The 15,575-nt window shown below is 26.6% G+C and overlaps 4 protein-coding genes and 1 non-coding gene across 10 annotated transcripts in view; 2 read left to right on the forward strand and 3 right to left on the reverse strand.

The window, feature by feature from the left end:
• The window catches only part of LOC119669680 (dynamin), a 28,531-nt gene extending 24,074 nt beyond the window's left edge, over positions 1-4,457 (reverse strand). For 3 of the 6 annotated variants that reach the window (XM_038079676.1, XM_038079677.1, XM_038079678.1), the window contains exon 1: positions 3,593-3,738. In XM_038079676.1, coding sequence (XP_037935604.1) covers positions 3,593-3,738 — 146 coding nt within the window. Of the gene's footprint in view, positions 1-3,592; positions 4,180-4,321 lie in introns of those variants that run through there. The other 3 variants (XM_038079675.1, XM_038079673.1, XM_038079674.1) reach the window with 3 other exon arrangements.
• A 1,218-nt stretch (positions 4,458-5,675) lies between these two features.
• LOC119669699 (60S acidic ribosomal protein P2) lies at positions 5,676-6,637 on the forward strand. Its single transcript, XM_038079702.1, has 3 exons — positions 5,676-5,786; positions 5,975-6,363; positions 6,543-6,637. Exon 2 carries the CDS (start codon positions 5,976-5,978, stop codon positions 6,318-6,320), a length of 345 nt encoding a protein of 114 aa, XP_037935630.1. The 5' UTR covers positions 5,676-5,786; position 5,975; the 3' UTR covers positions 6,321-6,363; positions 6,543-6,637.
• LOC119673588 lies at positions 6,401-6,480 on the forward strand. The gene has a single exon (XR_005252106.1). It is a non-coding gene; the product is annotated as a small nucleolar RNA Me28S-Am982 (small nucleolar RNA).
• A 46-nt stretch (positions 6,638-6,683) lies between the features above and the next one.
• LOC119669690 lies at positions 6,684-7,894 on the reverse strand. Its single transcript, XM_038079691.1, has one exon. The coding sequence runs from the start codon at positions 7,850-7,852 to the stop codon at positions 6,746-6,748; it is 1,107 nt and encodes a 368-aa protein (XP_037935619.1). The 5' UTR covers positions 7,853-7,894; the 3' UTR covers positions 6,684-6,745.
• A 5,059-nt stretch (positions 7,895-12,953) lies between these two features.
• LOC119669688 (protein tramtrack, beta isoform) lies at positions 12,954-14,658 on the reverse strand. Its single transcript, XM_038079689.1, has 2 exons — positions 14,555-14,658; positions 12,954-14,445 (listed from the first exon to the last, which is right to left on the reverse strand). Exon 2 carries the CDS (start codon positions 14,285-14,287, stop codon positions 13,058-13,060), a length of 1,230 nt encoding a protein of 409 aa, XP_037935617.1. The 5' UTR covers positions 14,288-14,445; positions 14,555-14,658; the 3' UTR covers positions 12,954-13,057.
• Positions 14,659-15,575: the final 917 nt, after the last annotated feature.

A 15,575-nucleotide genomic window follows, 5' to 3' on the forward strand; every position in this document is an offset into this window, starting at 1 on the left:
ATCCAAATATAAATCAGCTTCCCGGTAGCAGATATATGTGTCTTGGCTGTCTGTATTTTTCATTGAAATGCAATTATATGAGAGATTAACTCTTACAATTGTCAAGCTATAAGAACATCCTTATAAGAACATCACATTTTTAATCAGCTAGTTATATTTTTGTTTTTTCAAGTTAATGAGAATTGTATATCTAAAATTATTCTCTAATAATCGATAATTAATTTTTATGTTATGTTAATGTATGATGCAGAGACTTGGACTATGAAAAAATCTGATGAAAATAAGCTAGATATCTTCGAACGCAAGATTATACGTCGCATACTTGGTCCAAATAAAGAAGAAAACGGCACCTATCGGCTAAGATTTAATGACGAATGCCAAAAAGAGCTAGCTGAACCTACTTGAGCTACAAACAATGGGCTGAACATACAAAAAATGAGTATAGATGACCCAACAAAAAATAATATTTCAATATGCACCAGAAGGAAGAAGAGAAATAAAAATGTGGATCAAACAGCGCAACAGCTTGGAAGAAGAAACTGGAGAATGATAGCAAACTAGGATTCAACTAGGATCATTGTGCCACTAATAATGATGATGATTATCTCACAACAAAAACCTCTATCATTCAAAATAGCAGTAAAATATATGTAAATGGTAATTACAAGAAAGTATAAATATGGACCAATGAAGTCTTATAACCCGGAGGCAATGTAATTTACAGACAACATTTTTCTACTATTTCGTAATAATCAATGACATATTATATTGTATAAATTAATATTAGGCTATAGCTGATTCCCACGGATTCTAAATTTTGTTACTGATTTTCAATAATTTATTATTTTAATGACCAAATATTTTTAATAATAATTTTGTTTCTTAACAGGCTAATTGATCAATATTTAAATAATACACTTTTTAAAAGTTCATGTAACTCATGATTTGAGTATAAAATAAATTTAAGGACTAGATTTGCAACTGGAAATAACTCTGTTTACATTCTGGAAATGAATAATGTCAAATATAGTATGCTCTTCGAAGAATATAGAATAAGCACTTACTCATGTGGTTTCAAAGATAATTTACAATTCTTTTACGATGGATTACAAAAGAGAACTTGATATTTAAATATCTCAAATATGGCAAAATATGAATATGGCAAAAGGACATTGAAAGCAGACAATATACGGTAATATGCTACTTAAACGATTCTGTGCAATAAAAAAATTAAGTTAAAAAAACAGAATAATCCTAAATTATATTGAATTATAATTCCACTTCATTGTGGTGGCACGATTTTTTCATTTGTTCCCGAACTAATTGCAACATCCCTAACCAGGTTTTCGTTCTAAATATAACCTTTGTAAATAAATAATTCTTTCTTAAAACTTTTAAATAACCTTAATCTTTCTTTAAGTTTACTTCTCAGGTTACCATAGGTTACTACAACAATAACAACAAGCAACTGATCAACCTGTTTAATAGCATTACAAATGAAAAATCGATTATGGACTACTATAGTCTGTTCAAACCTTTGATTGAAATATTTATTACCAGCAATTAAATTGATGAAGCAACAAATTGAAAACAAGGGCTCGAAATTGATCATAAAGAAAGTTATCGTGTAATAATGCTATAAAAATCAACTATATAGCTTTGAAATAATGCAATGATATAATAATTTGTTCCGATTTTTTCAATATTTTTTTGCTAACATCAAAATATGGTTTTGTAAAACATCTGTTTTTTAAAGTAGAAATCGCAGAATAATATAATGAATGAGTAACGGGTGTAGAAGAGATATGACAGAAAATTGACAATTGATTAAATAAATAAGACCCTAAGACGAATTGGATTTATAAAATTGTTTTTAAGACCAAAAAAAATTTAATTTTCACCATAAAAAAACGAAATTATTTTTACTTACAAAATGAGTAAAGTATAATGTTAATTTACAATACTTGGGATAGATAGTTAGATACTTCATTATTATTCAATGTCAAAAATTTTTAACATAAGTATTATGCGTTAAATCTAAAAACATTGGCTGGAGTTACTTAAAAATATATTGAAAAATAAAGAATACGACACTGACTTGATAGTCGTCTGTTTGGGTAAATGCAGCGTTGTCTGAATGCGGGGCTCATGGCTATTTCCACAACTTCTACTCTACTTTCACTGTTTCAATTGTAGAGAAATGTGTTTATAAAGATATATGAATGAACTACTTCAACCGGTGTTATAGTAAGACATGTCAATTTACATTATATATATAAAGGATTATGATTTTTCCTGACCTATTTTTTATATAATTATAATTATATTTATATACTTTTGAAATCAGAAATAAAAGTTGTAAGAAAATATATGCATAATATAATAAATAAAAAAAAAAATTATGATACGTAATAATAAAAATTTTACATTTATTCAATTTGTTATAGCAGAAGTAACTATACAATAAACCCGAAGTAGTAAGAGGTAATGTTAATGACCCAGTTTTTATGACGCGCCAGCGCAATGCATCAAGGTATTGTTATATAAAGTATGTTATAGTAAAACGGTTTTTTTTTTAATAATGCTTACAAGTATTAATAAATTCTAGATAAAAATACTAAAACGAAAATTAATTTAATTTAAAAATGAAGACCTATATATTTTAACTAATCTAGATAGTCCCAGTTCCAACACACTAATATCGATAATAATACAGTAAGGATAACTAAATAGTTTTAGTTTATATATTGATCGTTACAAAAAAGGAAATAATAATAGAATATGATAAATATGTATTATATAATTATTTTATTTTAGAAAATAATAAATTAGAGTTTATAAATATTAATTTAAAAATTATTTATATCAACAATACATAAAATAATTTTACATTCCACTTAAAATAATAAGCAACACATTAATAACAACAATGATTTCTCATTTTAGATGATGATTCATAATAATAAAAGTTTAAATTAACATATTTGGCCAAATAAAATAAAGTTAAATCGTTTTAATGACATCGAGAAAACGTCTTTTGAAAAGAACTGCACAAATGTCAAAGTGTATTAACTTGAAAGAAAGAGCATAAAAGATGCGAAAAAGCAAGCCGAAGAAGAAATACACTCAACTCATACTACTACTGTTTTATGTATACGCAGAAAATATTGGAATTTACAAAAAAAAAAGTAAGAAGAATCATATACTATGTGTGTTTATAGAAGAAATGTTTTTATGCCAGAGCAAATCAATATAATTTGAAATTGATATGAATAGCATTGAATATTACAACAGAATATTCTGTTTATATATTTTATAATGAATTTAAACATTAAAAGCTTTCAAATATTAGAATATTAAAATTATATAAAATCATTCTTTAGTTTGTTCATTGATTTTCCTCCATAATTGTTCTCAAAAAAAAAGGGGGCGGATTATAGGGAAGGTTTTTTTATACGAATAAACACTGACCACCCTTTTTTTCTCCCATTTTTTCAAATCCTGCATACAAAGCAACCAATTCATTGATTATTCAACATATAAAAAAAAAAATTACGTAGATTTAAGGTTTATTGTATTGAAATGAACTTACTTTCCGACAAAATTCTCAAGTACTGAACTTTTTCCAGCCGATTGACCACCTACCACAGCAATCTGTGGCAGATCAAGCTGCATGTGAACACCCAATTGCGTAAATGCATCTTGCAATTTATTAACGATTGGAATTAAATTCTCCATTTCGATGGTGTTACGCTCCTACGTCCTTAGACAGGCCCAAAAAACTACTGCCACCGAAGTGTCAGAGATATTTATACAAATTTAACACTTATTTATTTTTTTTTAATTTCTTACACACTTATTTAGAATTATAAATTTTATTATTATATTTTTTAATTTTTCAATGCATCGAAAATTAATACGCCTTTCATCTACTTTGGTATCTATCACGATTTTGAATCACTCCTCCGCGATTCGATTTTCTTTCTGTTTGCCCGAACAACACGAAGCAAAACCAACCAACTGTCAAAATACAAAGAATGTATGTTTTAAACCAAGATACCAAATGCCATTCAAAGAGAGCGAAACAAGTGTTACTTTTAATCAGGAGAATGTCAAGTTATTTTCAAGGCAAATGCCTATAATCATAAATAAAATAATTTTTTAATTTCACTTATAATTATTGTTTGTCATACAAATGCGGATTTCAATAAAAACATATATTTTGCTTTAATCACAACGCTAATGACTCATACGTTTAAGGCAAATCACTTAATTCACAATTGCGAAAATTAAAAAAAAAATTAGCAATTATTTTATATACTTTTCGAACTCCGAAAATTGTATTATTCTGGAATGTAAATATCACAATAATATATGGAATCCATGCTTTAAGCAATGGATAAAATGAATATAATTTAGATTGCTGTCTCCCAATCCGATTATTGAATTCTCACTATATAAAATGCTACTCAACGAACAAAAGAATTTAATTGTCAAAAAAAAACTGTTCACACTGCAGAAAGAGATAACTAGTCTGCAAAAATATTTTGACATATGTTTTATTTATTATTTTAATAAATCCCCAATTATTTTATTTAATTTTGAAATGATAAATATTTAATAATATATTAAATTGATAATTTTATATAGTATTATATATTCATATAAATATGTTTTGTAAATTTATCGAGCATAAAATGTAAAATATCTTGTAAATTTAACACTTTCATTAATGAAAATCAATCTAATAATATATATTAGTTGTGTATTATATTGCCTTATGTATATAATAAAGTCAGTAAAAAGTAATTTTAATAAATTCAACAAGCATAAAATGCAAAAAATCTTGTAAATTTTACACTTTCAATAATTAATCTAATATATCTTATATAATTTGTGTATTATATTGCATTATATATATAATCAATAATACATAATTTTAATAAATTGAGTGAATATAAATACGTTAGCATAAATATATTTAAAAATAAAAAATCTCGTAAATTTAAAACTTGCACTATTTTATATTGAACTAATATTACACTTTTTGTTTTATATTGCATTACGTTATAAGTTTTAAAACAAGAAAATCATGAAAAATCTCGTAAATGTAAATTTAAAATGTGAAACATAGAACATCTCATAAGTGTAAAATTTTCTGAGTTAAATGAGTTTTTGGCAACTATTTGGATGAATCAGTTTAGAGATATACTGAATTATATGACTGATGTTTTCTTTAATCTCGGTTCCCATTAACAAATCTGTAGGCCGATTTCACAATCCTTACTTAAGTCTCAAAACTGAAAACTGATGAAAGTTGATAATTGTTCAAAAATTTTTTCTTTAGAACTTTTAATAATGAAACTATAATAAGTCTAAATAAATAATAATACTTTAAGTACTTAAAAATATAACTAAAAACATAAAATCATTGTTATATTTTTTTATATCGCAATTATTTTTTTTATTTATATACATAATAATTTTTTTTATATTTACAATTTTATGTACATGTAATTTTAAATCTCTATATTATTAAAAAAATTATATTACAAACATATTATCTCAAATACTAAAGAATTCACATTAAACATAATTGAGAATTAAACGATAAGTCTACACAGCGGCAATGCAGCCAACATAACAAATGTGTAGACTTTTGCTACTCGGAAGTTTCTTACATATGTCAATAAAATGACATCTTCCTTTTCGTTTTAAAGTTTTTAGACGAAAGTTGTATTTTCCTCTGCTGTTCACGTTTCGTGTCGAAAAAAAGAGGACTTAAAGTATGTGAACTGATCAAAATAGTATATAATACATCATAATGAAAATAATGTTTTTTGTATGTCAACAATTTAATTTAAATTAATTAAAGATTCTTTAGATATTAATAGATTGTAATAAGTTGTTTTTAGTTTGAGTATCAATAATTTGATTTTAATAATGTAATATATTTTTGCTTTGCGTTTTATAGAATGCGTTACGTGGCTGCATATATGTTGGCTGTCCTTGGTGGACTTGAAAACCCAAAAAATAGCGACATCGAGAAAATTCTCAGTTCTGTTGGTATTGAAGTTGACGCAGAACGCTTGACCAAAGTTGTAAAGGAATTGAATGGTAAGACCATCAATGACTTGATCAAGGAGGGCCGAGAAAAACTTTCCTCGATGCCAGTTGGTGGTGCAGCCGTTGCTGCTGCCCCAGCCGCTGGTGCTCCAGCTGCTGCTGCCGGTGGTGAAAAGAAAGAAGCCAAGAAGGAAGAAAAGAAAGAAGAATCAGAATCTGAAGATGATGATATGGGTTTCGGTCTTTTCGAATAAAATATGCCACCGACATCATGGGAATGTGTAAAACTTATTTGAGGTAAATAAAACAAAAAACAAAAAAAATCTATGTGCTTTATTTATGATGATTAAAACTTTCACCATCTTTCGACTGACAACAAACGTTGATGTTCTATAAGTTTCACTGATCAACTTATTTCATATTCTATCAATTTATCGTTTGACTTGTACTTATGAAGTCTTTTATTTTTTTTTCAGGTATTACAACGCCAACAAAACGCTTTCATACAAAATTAAATGTAAAAAGGAATTATTTCTATGAAATAAAATTGAAATGAGTTTTTACATGTAAATTATTGTGATTTTTTTATTTTAGTATTAACTATATAATAAATAACATCGTTTATTTAAGTCAAATAAATGTAAAAAGTTATGTAAAATTATTAGACAATGGATAGAAATTATTGTTTTTTCTCATCACAATCATCATACATATAATCTCCATCATTGAAGTTTATTGGCTCTAGTGAATCGCCTGCATCTTGCGAATCCATCATAACTGCCATCCTCTCGTGCTTTTTGCGTGGAGGCGTATTTCTCCGATCTGTTCGTTGTGCGATATATTTATTATAATCTTTATTTTGTTCCAAACCATGCTTTAAGCGTTCATTCTCAATGTCTGTATTTAGGCTTTGTATATCTGTAGGTAGTATACCAGATTTGTTATGGACATCCCACGCTTGTTTCGATTTTCGCATTTTAGACATAATTTTGGATACAATATCACGATGATTTAAACCGAAAACGTCATGTCTCATTTGTGGCATACTAAGTTTATCTTCGTTTTGGCTGGTCTCTTCTGTTGAAGTTATAGACTGTCCGTAAAATTCTTGTTGCATTAGATTATGATTATCATAATGTTGTGTAACCTCATCATCATTAGATGCTTCTAATTCGAAACTTATAGTTTTCATTAATCCCTCTACCTGAGCTAAATTTGAAAATGTTTTATCACGCATGAAATATATACGAGGAATATGTCCAATTAAATATAGTTGAGATAATTCATGACGCAGAAAACCACTACATTTTTGTAATTCTTTCTCAAGTTTTGCTTCTTTAATGGGGTCTCCATTACCAAGCCAGTAAACATTAATGCAAGCAAAATTTTGAGTTATTTTAACACGTGTAATTTGTAAGCCTTCGCCAATTATGGCTTCAGATGTTTCCCCTGTTGCTAACAAATCTGTAATACGCTCCATGAAAAGTTTATTTAGCACAACCATTCGACGCGTTGTACTTTTGCCAGTTCCAACACCAGATGGTCTACCAAGTTTTGATGGATTAAAAAGAGCTGCACCAGGAATTTCGTCTTTTGATGGATACCAATGTTTCTTGCTACCGGATACACGGCTTCCAAATAATTTCCCCATTATTTTTGCCCTGTGATTAATTCCTGTAGCCTTGGCATTGAGACTTCCATTAGCATTGATTCCTTGGCAAATATTTTTTGTAGGATTATGGTGTATTGAATTCAAACATTTTAGAAACACTTTATTTCGCAACATTATTAAATATTAAAAAAATAAATCGTTGGTACAATATAAACTAAAAACAGCTGTTTGAAATTATTTCTGTTTTTTTTTATTTGCTCTATATTTGCATTTATATGCGCCGATTTTGAGTACCAATAAATTGTATTATATTGTGCATTCACAAATAGTATATATAATCAGAATGTAGACTTTATTGTAATTTCTTTGATATAATTTAATGTTTTGCTTTTGTTTCTGTGTATTATACTTAAAAAACTACAAAATAATATAAAAAAATATTTTGTTAGAGAAAGCTAAAGAAATGTTTAAAAGTGCCCAACATTAACGCTATACTTTTTAAATTTGACCACTATGGATTTTTTAGAGATATCACAACTCGATATTTGCAATTAAAGCAATTGAATGAAAACATTATTGAAATTACATTAAAATTTTCTGAATTCTTTCACACTTGGATAAAAGTTCTGTGTGCAAATCCGAATTAATATTTTATAATAAATTTTTATTCCTTTTAATAATATACTAATATTTTCCCCTTACATTTTAATAAAATTGAGTTTAGTCAGGTCTTAGATCAGTAATTTAACAAATTAAGTTATTATAAGTAACAATTATTCAGTAATTTTTATAGTTTTTATTTATATTTTAAAACAATACTTCAGTACAAATATTTCGGATTACTTCGTAGACCGAAGTATACATTCAGTGTGCATATTCAAACAATTTCCATTTCTCAAAAAAACATAAAACATTTCACTTTATTATAGAAAAAGGTGTATCATATATAATATATATTATATTACAATGGTCTCACTTCAGTTAACGATTTTCAAACAATTAAAATTAAATGTTTACATGAAAGCAGTGAAATGAGCTAGAAAGGGACAAAAGAAATTAAATATTATAAAAAAATATTGAATTATAAATTAAAATAAATGTGATTAAATTATTAAAAGTTTATATATATAATATAATATATAACATAAAATAAAATTCAATCTCCGAAAATGCGCTTATTTTATTTTTGTATTGAATTTTGAGAAATTTATTTTTGTTTTTGCTTGGATTTTGCTTTTTAATAGGATTCGTTGCCATATTTTCTCTTCGTTTTTACTCAAAAGGATTGCCATATTAAAATATTTTGAAGCAGTATTCTTCTATTAAAGGCAATTAAAAATAACTGTTCCGATTAATCGCTATTTTCTCATATATTTCTATAGAGACTTTGTTTTAAATATATCACTATTTGCTACATATTAAATAAAATAAATGCAAAAATTGTTTGATATAGTGCAAACGTATTAATAAGAGATTAAATTATTGAAACCGCTTCGCGTTGTTTCACAACTTTCAAAACTGACACAGGTCAATTAAAGAAAAATTCCACAAAGTTAATCATTATTTAATACAGGCATTAAAACTGGATTAATTTAATTAATTTAAAATACTTTTAGGGGTACTAGACAATTTAAAATTTATATCTCAGAATTATTTTCTTCTTTAAGCGTAATATCATTTCAAACGAAAAGTTTGAGTCTCACTCTTAAGCTAGTCTTAAGCATAACTCTGTCTTACTCTTATCCTGTCCTACACATATGTCTGCATAACCCTAACGATTGTATACCTTCTTCATATAGGTATAAAAATCATATATAATAGATTGTAAAACGATTCTAACATGCAGTTAAGTGTCCATCATAAGCTTATATATATAGAGGACTCCATGTAGAATTCTACTATAAAAAAAACGGTGTACATCTGTCACAAGTAGTCAACATTAACTTGAACCGAATCGATTTCTCACTCCGTTGTATTAAACTGGCAAGATGGCAGCACCTTCAAAGCGGTTAGATTTCCATCAAAGAATACTTGTAAAAGTATTTTTTGATTTCCATTTTCTTCCATTTTTAGACTATAAATATTCCTTGAACTATTTTTTATTGTTTTGCAACTTATATTTCGAACTAATAAAATTATTATTATAATTATACTGAAATTGTTCGTATGGAAACAGCACTAGACACTGCTGCTGTACCTACACCAATTGGATGAACAATTTTAACACTGTTAACATTGTTTTTTTTTGTTATTATTTCGAGCTATTGAAGAACAGCTGGTTAATAATGAGTATTAAACGTTTTCCAAAGCACCTAAATTCTAACAATTAATAAATCCACTAAATTAGTAACACTATTAAATATATAAAAGGAAAAGTACCTCAATGTCAACTATTGCTAAAGACTTTTCGCCCATAACCCGACAGTAGTTTTTTCGAGATCACAGCTGTCTAATAATAAAGTTCTGAACAGGTCCACAATTAATATTTTTGGGAATTAAACAAATTCCTTTCGAGCAGTATGAAATGTCTTTATCTAATTGAGATCAGAACATAACCACTTACTAAATAGTTTTTCCAACGCATAAATATCTCCATTTTCAATGTGTATCCAAACTGTAATTTTGCTTCATATGACTTCTTCCATCTGTTATCATACCCAAATGCGCACACAAATTAATTCTCTATTAATTTATGAATCGGTCCCATTAAGACTCCTTTATCGTGACCCATATTGTATTTAACATCCCTACATATTTCCTCATCCTTGGTCTTATCCTACACCATATCAACCTACCTTAGCTAGTGCCACTGTGCTAAATTTTTCCAACATTTTATATACTTACTTTTAGGTTCGCGGTTGGCTACAACAACAACAAATATAATGAATGAAAGAAAAGAAAAAAATTTCTATAGATAAACTCTGCAAAAACATATTCGGACTATTCACGAACTCAGTAAAGAAGTAACAGTGCACTTGAAATTTGTTTGCTATTCCAGCTTTGCGCTGTTTACTATGTTTCTCAGTTTTCCCGCTCGTTACGTCAGATCGTGAATACCCCTTTATATATTAATATTTTTAATGTTCAATAGAGGAAATTATGTCCCAAAATTTTAATATATTTTTATTTATTATACGCTGCCTTTATTTGTGTCTTTAAAATATGTTATATATTTTTTATATATATTTTTATTTTATAACTTACTACTTATACTCTGATCTGTTAAGTAATTACATACATAAATTATTTAATCTGTATTTAAAATATTTTTGTTATCGATTTTAAACTTTTAAATATATGCAAGAAGCAATGTTTTATATTTTAATACTTTAGTTTTCCATATTACGAATTTATATATATGTAGAGATATATATATATTTATGAAATAAATTTATTTAAAAAAATATTTTTTTGCTATTGTTTGTTTCGTAAAATGTTTCTTATATTTTTACTTAAATAAATAATAAAAAAAACACTCGGTTTATTTATAATCAAACAAAATATGCTTTGTAAAATATTATACATTAAATTTAATTCGTAAAACTATGATTGATTATGGCATTTGTAACAAAATTAATGGATGAATCTTTACATTATTCATTTACAAATATTTGAGGTATTTCTTATAATATTTATGCCATTTTTATTTTTTATATAAATTAAATATATATATATCGGCTTTGTTGAGTGTTTTACAATATAGTATAAACATGAAGAATATAAAAAATATGAATATATTTGTGTATGAGAAATTACATACTAAATGGCAAAACATAATTTTTATTTGTGTCACACAAATGATACATATTTATGGTTACATTGTAGCATTAAATTACTTACATTCGATTTAATTTATATTATTATAATTATAAATAAAAAATTTACATTAATAAATTATAAATATTGAGTATTAATATAGAGGCAGTGCCGAAAAATTAAAGCATTTAAAAATATATGTCATATAAAATACTAAATGATGTATGTCTTTTTTAATGTACATATTTATTATTCCAAATAAATCGTTAAAATAAGAAATATAATAAAAGTATTTAAAAAAAATTTAATTATTATATTTTGAGATATACAGTAAAAAATGCTTTTTTTAATGTATAAATTGATATTAAAAAAATAAAATAAAATACATTAAATTATACAAATATACGAACATTTTTAAAACATATAACAGTTATAGAAAAATATTTAAAACATATAACGGACTATAGTCTATAGCCCTGACATTTTTATTCAGGCGTTAATACAATATATTTTTTTGAAACTAATTTAAAATGTTGTTTTATTTAAACTATTGACCAGTTAGACCGTTCAAAAATATATAATTAAAATTTATTAAAAATTATACAAATGTGTAGAAATTATAAAAATATATTAATATAATAAAACTATATTAATATAATAAAAATAAATAAAAATTTTAAAACATTTTATACTTATAGAAATATATAAATATTTAAATGATAAAATTTTATAAAAATTACATATTTTTGAACGGACTATAGTCTTTAGCCCTGACGTTTTCATTCAGGCGATAATACAGTATATTTTTTTAAACTAATTTAAAATATTGTGTTTTATTTAAACAATTCATCTATTAGATCGTTCAAAAATATATAATTAAAATTTATTAAAAATTATACAAATGTATAGAAATTATAAAAATATTATAAATATTATAAAAAGACATAAAAATTTTAAAACATTTTAAAATTATAGAAATACATAAAAATTCCAAAACTAAACATGACATAAAAACTTAAGTTTCTAATTAAAAATACATTTATTATTAAATTCAAAAGTATGTAAATATTGGAACATTAATCCATATCTTAATACAATATGAAGCATTTGAGATTTTGCATGCAAGCCAACATAATTAATTTAGAAAAATAAGTTATAAATTCGAAACATAATTTTTTTTTATAATTTTATAAAAATTACAATAATATTTTGTAATTTAATAGAAATTAAAATTTAAACAAAAATTACAAATTTTTTTGAAAAAACAAAAAGCGACATAAAAAATTTTGTATTCACTCCTGAGAGCTCTAGAATCGAACATAAATCATAAATGCTTATATATTGTCAAATTAATGTTTTTTTTTAGTGCGCTAGCATATATAACACTACATATTAACAATATAATACTTGTATAAACATGTTTGAATGAAGCAAATGCATTTTGTATAGAGTTAATCGTTATATATGTATATAACTAAATAAATAACTAAATATAAGTTAAAAGGAACTTACATTAAATATTCAAAATAGCAAAATTGCTATTCGTTACATAATATACAAAACTTAAATATAATTGGCGTCCTTACCCGTAAAAATTTTCGCACTTCTGACTTTAGTTGAGTTTTAAATCATATTTGTGGCGCTCTGTTCATTTATTTTGTAATTTGCCAAATGATAGCCCTGCTCTAACGTTGGACTTATGGATCGTTTCATTTGAGCCAGTGCTTGCGTCATGACTGTATTGGAGATTGTACTGCTAATAGCGCCGCTAGTTGAAGCACCGCGTCCACGTTTTCTCTTCGGTAGAATACCTTTACGTGCCATATAGAACCGTATCGTCGATACTGGTATATTATACATATTGCTTACAGTTTGGAAAGTCTGTCCTTTTGATACACATTTAGCAGCTAGCGCAAGTGATGCCTCCGAGCGTCTAACACGTTTGAATGAAGCTGACACATCCATGGAAGCTTGTAGTAAGGAAGAATTGGCCGAGGTTTCATGTTCGGTATCTGCTGCAGTACCAAAACTATCTTCATCGTGTCCACCAACATAGTTATGTTCGTCTTCGATAGTTGAATCAAATTGTGGATGCGGCGCTTTATTTGATGTGTAATTATCTTCGTAATTATCGTAAGCATTCGATGTGGAGTCATCTGCAGATTCATCTTCAGTGGGTGCATTGGAGTTAGTTGCATTCATTTGCTGCAAATGCTGTTGAATCAAGTGGTTTTGTTGTTGCAGGGCAATTGAACCATTTGTTTGTTGCAATGGGTGTTCACTTTTTACGAATTGTGCAACTCTGTCCATATCACCACTATGCTGTGAGTGTTGAAGGACACTTGTCGCAGTTGTTGTACTCGTTGTGGAGTTTGTTGCAGTGTCGTCAGTTTCAATACTGTCATTTGTTGCAGTACCCAGAACGGATGCTGCTGCTGCTACTGCAGATTTATTTGTCATAGATTTAATTTGATCTAAGTTCAATGCCGCATCAGAACCATATAAGCCGCGTATGCGCAATTGTTCGGCACATCTTAAGAGTTGTGGCAAACCAGCTTGTGTAACATTGACCTCACCTTTGTACATAAAATCAACCAGTGCTTGTATTTCCCATAATTTTATTTCGCTTGGTAGTATTATCACTGGATGTTTACAAGGATTCTCGGAGAGCAAACTTTCAAAGTATGATGAACAAGCGGCTAATACCAAACGATGGCAATGCACTTGATGACCTTCGCACGCCAAAGTTACATCGACGAATCGCTGACCGGCTAGCAATTGTGGAAATGCAGCTCCAATACTGCCTAAATGGCTATTCCAACGCACGCAAAATTCTTGTCGTGGTGAATGCATCTTTATATTTCCACTTTATATTATTTATTTATTTATTTTATGACTATAAATTTTATTTCAAAATTTATTAATTAGTGTAAAGGAAGATGGCGCTGAATTTAAATTTTTGTTTTTTTTTGCAATGTTTACGTCGTACGCTTTTATATTTGAGTTCAACACTAAAAATACAAAAGAAGCACATCAATTTAAATAACTCTCAATAAAATTAATATATTAAATAATTTATTTTCACAATTATTAACAATGAGGGTAATTTCTAGTAATTACCTGAACGCTAAACTAAATATTCAACCACATTTTTAGTTGCAAAAAAAATCTCCTTTTTCGTTAAACAAACTTAAGACAAAGAAATACGAAATACTGCAAGGTAATAAAATAAAACAAAACCAAGAAAAATATGCTACAAAATAATTCTGAACACTGTACTTTAGTGTTTTTTTAAACAGGAGAAACACACACATTTAAAACATTTAAATAGATGCAGTATATGCGGGGCATGTTAAATTATGGTGGTTCAGCATAAGATATTGCAAAAATAAATAAAAAGAAATAAAAGGAGCAGCAATGAAAAAACATTAAATTATTCCTGGATTTTTTTATTCTGCCTGCGCTGAGCTACAGCTACAGCAACAGCAACAGCAGCTATACAAAAGTGAAGAAAACGTAACCGCATAGCATACAAGGAAAACACTCAGCAAATTATAGTATAAAATTTAAGGTTTATAACTAACACTGTCTTATTTAGTTTAGCGTTGAATTAACACAATGAAAACATTAATAAAAATTAAAAGATTTTTAACATATAAATATGCTTTTTCAAATACTTTAGTATTTTAACTGCAATATTTTAAAAACTTATAACTTATAAACGTTAACTTATTATTTTTATGTTTAATATTGGCATAATAACAATATTATAGGACAGTAGCACAAGAAACACTCCTTACTAATTATATAAAATATTTTTTATTTACAATTAAAAAGGGAGCGTGAATTGTTATTTAGCTCTGAGATAATCCTAGCTCTCTCTTTAAACTGCAAACTTTTTGAAGTTATAATTAGGATGTTGTTTTTCAAAAATTTTGTATGGTTTGTCTGCTTTTCAATATGTATTTTTATTTTTATATGAAAAAAAAAAACTTTTAAAAATGTTTTTTTTTTTGTATTTAGTAACTCTTTTTGCTATTCTTTATATGCTTTAAATATAATTAATGAATATGTTTTAAAATAAGTATTGAAATAACTTTTTAAATTATTTATTTATTATTTACAAATTCAGTTTATGTAT

This window comes from Teleopsis dalmanni, chromosome 1 (assembly GCF_002237135.1).
Source record: "Teleopsis dalmanni isolate 2A chromosome 1, ASM223713v2, whole genome shotgun sequence".
NCBI lineage: Eukaryota > Metazoa > Arthropoda > Insecta > Diptera > Diopsidae > Teleopsis > Teleopsis dalmanni.